We start from the raw sequence: 7,461 nt of genomic DNA on the forward strand, positions 1-7,461 counted from the left end.
AGCTGAGTCACATATTTGGCCATATAGTGTTTATCATAGGCTACATCACGAAACCAAATAGTGTAACAAAGGCGAACACTATAACAGGGGGAATTAATTGGGCATGAATCATTGTGCTGAACGGTATTTGTCAATGAGCAGAAACACACACGACATTCAAACTATTGATAAGATGTACTGGTCTGTATCTATAGGCTAACATTGGACAAATAAATGACACTGACTCGCCCTCGCCATATCCTGACTCAGGAAAAAAAACATTTTCTTGCTTTGCCGCAAACTCAGCAATGAAATCATAGGCCAGTTTGCAGGTAGCCTAACGTCTTTTTCATAGAAGGGAGAGCCCAGTCTCTCCTGTGACATGGAGGTGCGCAAATAGTTTTTAATAGCCTGTTCAACTTCGAAAAGCTTCGTTCAACCGATGCCAGTCACTGATCGCAATTACAAAGTTCGGAAAGCTTCATCTTTTTAAGTTTTAAGTGCAGTGGCCCCTATCTGCCCCCTTTGGAATTATATCTCGAGCCTATTATAAGGTCCAGTGCGTTATGTCCTGGGATTCGGATGTGCTCAAAAAGAAAAGAAAAAACACTTTTTTTATAGATGGTTATGAGGAGCAATGTGAGAGAGAAATTTGATGATCATTGATCGTTATTTTGGGACGTTAAGCCTTTTCCATAGGCGTCAGTGAAGGAGATTTTTTCATGCTACATTCAAACGCAAAAGGTGCTTTGATATATTTTTCGTTTGAACGTTGGCAAGCAGGCATGCTTTGGTTGCAATGAATGAGGATAATTGCTTTTTTTTGCATTATTTTGAATATGACTCGCTCCAGTCTCAACAGCACGTACTTTTTCCACACGCTAAATTCTAACACACATAGGCCTATCCCCTCTCGCTTTCTCTCTCTCCATCCCTGCACACGGTGCTTTCTTAAAGGAGCTGCACCATTTTACAACAATTGCATCTACATTTTCATATTAGAATGTTTTGTCAAGTGTAAGCTTAAACTACCGTGATCAATTTAAGTTCCCGTACCCCCGCTGCGTCATGGAAGCAGTAAGTCAGTCGCATCAAAAATAGTAGTGGCACCCAAGTGACACCTTGTGGTTGTTTGTGTCAACTGCAGTTTGTGCCATTTCTGCTGAAAAAATGGGGTGCGTGATTCATGAAGGAACCCGTCCAAACTTAATGGGGACCCACTGTATAACATGAGAGGGAGGGCAAGGATCAGCAGGACCCAAATTATTAGACCTGGGTATATTTACAGACTGCATAGGGTCATGCTGTTGTGATGTTTGTCAAAGTGTGCTAAAAGCAATAAACTGAATAAAATGAATAGTTAACTAGAATACAAGAATAGAATAAGATACTGCCCGACACTTCACTTGCCATTATCTTCAGAATGCTGTAACTTTCGATCTTGGGCACATAGACACAAACTTTAAACTGTTTTGTAATCTTTTAGTGATTGGTAATCATACCAGATGTGTTTTGTAGAGATGTTTACAGTTTTATTTTCTACCCTAGATGTTAACATGAGCATGCTCTTACCCTTTTGTGAGTTTTGGGAATGGAAAGAGTCATATCATGTGGAGTTTATTTTTTTGTTTTGTCAAATAGCTGTGTAATAAGGAGTGTACTGACTAAGTCCTAAACGAAGTCTAGTACTGGTTGCTAATATAGCGGATTAGTTTTAGACGTGCACCCAGTGCACTCGAACATAGCAAACGGAGAGTTCAGTAATTGTTCCAATTATCTCGCAGTTTTATTTTACATCCATATCATACAGCGGCAATAACTTTAACTAATAATACATGTAACCAAAATAACAAACCGAATTGCTCACCACAAAGGCTAGGCACAAAGGCACAGTCGAAAACTGTTTGCTTCCTAAATTAGCAACACCTGTGTCTGCGTTTCCTGTAGGTTAAATGGCCTACCTGGGCTGACCCGAGGTCGGCTGAGCCACAAAGCACATACAGCCCCCTAGTGGCACCGAGCTAAATTAAATAAAATAATACAAAATGAATATGGCTCATACAAGGAGGATAAAGAGGTTTTGGTTGCCAAAACCAACCAAATCTCGTTGCTACTTGTAACAGTTTGGTAGCCAAGGGCCATTAATGTCTTGTGCTGCTTTGTTTTATAGCCTTGTTGACGCCAGACCCTTCTCAATTGATGTTGATGATGTTACACAATGTTGTGCAGCGTGCTTCTTTTCTGAACCTATATTGTATCTTCCTCTTTATTATTTCTTTCAGAGGTGACAGCATCTCAGGTGTTCACCTGCTCCCTGTGTCCATGTTCTTACACGGCTCAGCTCTACCTCCACGAGCACATCAAGAGGAGCCACACGGACGAGTACGTGCTCCAGCTGAGGTCTGGAGAGATCAAACCAGAGACTCTGGCACCTTCTAGTTTTACTCTTGGAGGAAGTACCAAAACCCACCAGCGCATCCACACAGGAGAGAAGCTGTATCACTGCACTCTGTGTGGCAAGAGCTTTACTGTTATGTCAAGGTTAAAAATACACCAGCGCATTCACACAGGAGAGAAGCTGTACACCTGTAGTGAGTGTGACACGAGCTTCAGACAAATAGGCCATCTCAAAACCCACCAGCGCATTCACACAGGAGAGAAGCCGTACCCCTGTAGTGAGTGTGACAAGACTTTCAGCCGAGTAGACAGTCTTAAAACCCACCAGCGCATTCACACAGGAGAGAAGCTGTACCAATGTAGTGTGTGTGACAAGAGCTTCAACCAATTAGGCACTCTCAAAGCCCACCAGCGCATTCACACAGGAGAGAAGCCATACCCCTGTAGTGAGTGTGACAAGAGCTTCAGCCGAGTATACAGTCTTAAAACCCACAAGCGCATTCACACAGGAGAGAAGCCATACCCCTGTAGTGAGTGTGACAAGAGCTTCAGCCGAGTATACAGTCTTAAAACCCACCAGCGCATTCACACAGGAGAGAAGCCGTACCCCTGTCGTGAGTGTGACAAGAGCTTCAGCCAATTAAAACATCTCAAAACCCACCAGCGCACTCACACAGGAGAGAAGCCATATCATTGCACTCTGTGTGGCAAGACTTTCACTGAGAGTGGTGCCCTCAAAACCCACCAGCGCATTCATACAGGAGAGAAGCAGTACCCCTGTAGTGAGTGTGACAAGAGCTTCAGCCAATTAAGCAGTCTCAAAACCCACCAGCGCATTCACACAGGAGAGAAGCCGTACCCCTGTAGTGAGTGTGACAAGAGCTTCAGCCAATTAAGCAGTCTCAAAGCCCACCAGCGCATTCACACAGGAGAGAAGCCGTACCCCTGTAGTGAGTGTGGCAAGAGCTTCAGCCAATCAGGCCATCTCAAAACCCACCAGCGCATTCACACAGGAGAGAAGCCGTACCACTGTAGTGAGTGTGACAAGACTTTCAGCCGAGTATACAGTCTCAAAACCCACCAGCGCATTCACACAGGAGAGAAGCTGTACCCCTGTAGTGAGTGTGACAAGAGCTTCAACCAATCAGGCGATCTTAAAACCCACCAGCGCACTCACACAGGAGAGAAGCCATAAACTTTTTTTTTTTTTTTTTTTATACAAAATATGACCGCCGCTCAGTCCTGTACATCCGTTCCATGAAAATAAATCACACTAATCAATTTGTCTCCATCTTTTACTCCATCCCCCACTCTTGACACGTTTGTGTATGCTTGTTTGTGTGTGCGCGGCTGCACAGAAAGTAGCCTACTGGCGCTGCAAAGGTGAATAGATTGTAGTCAAGTCAAGTCATTTATTTATATAGCACATTTAAAAACAACAGGGGTTGAGCCAAAGTGCTGAACAAACACAAAGTAAAGGTTAAATAATAAGTCATAACAATAAGACCATACATCTACACAAAAGGCCATACATCAACACAAACTAAGTGTGATTAGTAGCAGTGACAAAAAAAGAAAAAAAAAATAGATAAGATAAATAAAAATAAATAAGAAAATTAAAACAAGACCAAGAACATCATACTGTATTAAAAGCTATTGAGAAAAAATATGTCTTGAGATTGGATTTGAAGGAAGTAATTGTAGGGGAGGATTTGATATGTGGAGGAAGGGTATTCCAGAGCTTTGGAGCAGCTACAGAAAAAGCTCGGTCGCCACGGGTTTTGAGGCGTGTACGTGGGACAGCAAGCAGTAGTTGGTCTTGTGACCTGAGTGACCTGGTAGTGGAGTGTGGGGGCAGAAGTTCAGAGATGTAAGGTGGGGCTAAACCTTTAAGGGCTTTAAAAACAAAAAGTAAAATTTTAAACTCAATCCTGAATTTGACCGGAAGCCAGTGTAGCTGAGCTAAAATTGGTGTTATGTGCTCACTTTTTTTGGTGTTGGTGAGGAGCCTAGCAGCAGCGTTTTGTACCAGCTGGAGTTTGTTTAGATTTAATTGTGAAATGCCAATGTACAGAGAATTGCAGTAATCTAAGCGGGAGGAGATGAAGGCATGGACAATGGTTTCAAGATCAGTTGCGGACAGAATGGGCTTCAGCTTGGCTATGATTCTTAATTGGTAAAAACTGGCTTTGACTACACTGCTGACTTGCTTGTTAAAATTCAAGGACCCATCTAACTGAACGCCCAGGTTTTTGACTAGGCTATGCAGGTTAGGTGTAGAATAGCCAAAAAAGTTGTAGCATTGTTATAAAACCTTTAAAATCTCTAAACAATTACAAGTAGGGCAGTTCATCACAGTTCATCCATTGCAACTGGATTGATGAAAGGTCACTTACACCTGTAGGCTACATTGTATTTGGGAAAAGCAGAAGGTAGCAGCATCATTTATTTATTTATTTATTAATGCAGTTTTCAACAGCTATCAAGAAGAGAGGTCATGTCATGGATTTTTGTGAATGTTTCTTCTACATATGCATAAGTTTAGTCATCTAGTTCATATGATATTCAGCTTTATTGTCAATGCACAATGACTGCTGCCCTGAGAACACTGAGTGCATCATATGCCAAATCAATGTGTGCGACTTCCATAAAGGGGAAAAAAGTTTCTACCTGGAGAGTGTACTCACTGTTTGTGTGGAAAAACTAAACTTTAATAAAAGGTTAAACAAATATTTTGTGTGTTTTCTTTGGAACATCAACAATGTTATATTTCTGATACATATATTGTGACATAATTCTATAAATGTGACATAGCAGAACATTACATATATTTTGCAATATATTTACCTTATATGAGTGCAAATATATGTCCATAGACATATATTTGCAATATATTGGTATCCCTAGTATGCGTACAAATACATAACGTATCATATATTAACATATATGCAACTGCCATATATTTGTACTATATTTGTATATCTGGGAAAATATATGTGACATATTTAAAAAAAAGCCAATTTTGCTATATTTTGAAATATATGTGACATGTATGTGTATATATGTGACTTATATGTGTGAAGCATACATTGACATATACATAATATATGTGATTTACATATATTGCCATATATCACATTTTTGTATGGGCCCCCATGGATGAAATTCTACGAAACTTGGCATACCCCCAGAGAATGCCAGGTTAATCATACACATAAAATGTGGTGCAGTTCTGAACATCTTAATTGAAGAATTAGCAGAATGATATTGCATTTTCATTTTTTACCGGGGGGGTACACAAATGAGTGATTATGGGCTAGATTGATGTGGGCCCTTGAAACCAACATACCATAAAAATGTCTTCATCCTCAGTGCCACGGTTCAGGTAGTTATTTAGGATTTTTGGGTTTCGGGGGGCCCAGCGCGGGGGGGGGGGGGGGGGGGGGGGGTGGACCCCGGGGACCAAACGAAATGTTTCCGTAAAAGTCTAGTGGGGCTACATACCCACCAAATTTCATGTGCCCCGGTGTTTCGGTGCCCCAGGTCTCGTTGACCAAAAATTCAGGAAGTAGATGACGGGAAAAAAAAAAAAACTCTACCAATCCCTTATATGACCGCTTCGCTAGCTATGCTAGCGGCGGTCATAATAATAGTTTGGGGGGGTACTGAAAAAATGTAATAAAATGTAATGTTATCCTATATTGCATGTAATTAAATGTATTACCATCACATACCAACAATTCAGGATATAATCTAATAAAATACGATTTTCAAACCCTCATCCCCATTGAGCTGTACCATTTCTCTGGTACGTTCAGACTGTGTTCTTTGCTATGATATAATACTGACGAATTAAAAACAAATGCACCGTGTAGGCTGCGAACGCCTGATATACAAGTGGTGGCCAACTGGCCATACATTTGTCTGATATTTCACTGCCTTTGTAACATATTGATAGAAACCTTAGAAAAACATTGAGTAGCAAGATCGCTATGGTTTAACCGGAGGTCTCCCTTCCACTCAGCGGTCACGACCATCGCTGCTGCTTAGCTTAAAAATCAGGCCTACAATCACACGCCATAGGAGGAGTTCCATAGATATACTGACATGGGGAGAGGTTTAATGAGTCGATTTATCATTTTGTGCAGTTTCATTCTTAATGTCTTAACAAGAGGGAATCTGCACTAATATTCAGGGAATTTCGCATGTACATGGTTCTCAACCTTTTTTAAGCAAATGCCCATACACCCATAATTGCAACGTTACCTACAGTTTGTTTGAAACGCTAGGTGAACATATAAGAATCAATTGGACCTGAAATTTCTTTCCTTGTTGCCATTATTAGAGATCAGCCTTTCTTAAAAGCGTATTGCTGCACAAACGTTTTGTGATAGAACACCAGGCGCACAACTACTAGGCTACATATGAAATGCCTAGGCTAAATAACGTGAAGATATTTGTTTTCCAACCGCAAACAAGTCATTTTTTTATTTGCTTGACGTTTGGTAGGCTTAGCTATCCAAGAAAAAAGAATCAAATGAACCAAAGGCAGGCCTTGAATTAGGCTAGGTGAACTTGGCTATTAAACGGGAGACTTTCTGTGGCCCATCTGTAAACAATTCTGGGTCTTAAATTTAAGTAGTATGTTTGCCATTTCCGTGCTATTGGTCTATGCATGTCCATGTTTGCATTGCAATGCTATACCAAAACATATTTTTTGACTGTGGCGCGCAACTTTACGCACGGGGCGCACCTTGAAACAGTGTTTACCCAAATTCAACCCTTCCCATAACGTGCAAGGTATGTTGTGCTTGCTAGTATGATTAGTTTCTTTTAACTTGTCGACCAGCCAGCCACGGTCATATGACCTATATTTCGAAGGAAATTTGACTGTGAACCACAAGTTTGAAATCATGTGTAAGCCTATATAAAATGGAGAGTGACGTCACCAGTCAAAATAGCTGTACCCCCCGAAGCTCACGGTATAATTCGAACACTGGCCCTAACCTTAAGAACGCTTCTAACCGCTGAGTTGGAAGCCTGGGCTTTTAGCTCAGTGGTTAGAGCGTTCGTCTCCCATGCCGG

At 41.2% G+C, this 7,461-nt stretch overlaps 1 protein-coding gene across 2 annotated transcripts; it reads left to right on the forward strand.

Annotated features, from left to right (window-relative positions):
* Positions 1-2,432: 2,432 nt before the first annotated feature.
* On the forward strand, positions 2,433-3,571 carry LOC143121787 (uncharacterized). Of its 2 annotated transcripts, XM_076282392.1 has the most exons (2): positions 2,433-2,687; positions 2,769-3,571. In XM_076282392.1, the coding sequence occupies exons 1-2, from the start codon at positions 2,513-2,515 to the stop codon at positions 3,569-3,571; spliced, it is 978 nt and encodes a 325-aa protein (XP_076138507.1). In that variant the 5' UTR covers positions 2,433-2,512. The 2 variants fall into 2 exon arrangements, with proteins under 2 accessions (XP_076138507.1, XP_076138498.1); XM_076282383.1 differs by having other exon boundaries at positions 2,433-3,571.
* Positions 3,572-7,461: the final 3,890 nt, after the last annotated feature.

The sequence above is a fragment of the Alosa pseudoharengus genome, unplaced genomic scaffold (genome assembly GCF_046254945.1).
Source record: "Alosa pseudoharengus isolate Yale_2024_CS ecotype anadromous, Long Island Sound unplaced genomic scaffold, YU_APseudo_1.1 YU_APseudo_1.1_scf_1, whole genome shotgun sequence".
Lineage (NCBI taxonomy): Eukaryota > Metazoa > Chordata > Actinopteri > Clupeiformes > Clupeidae > Alosa > Alosa pseudoharengus.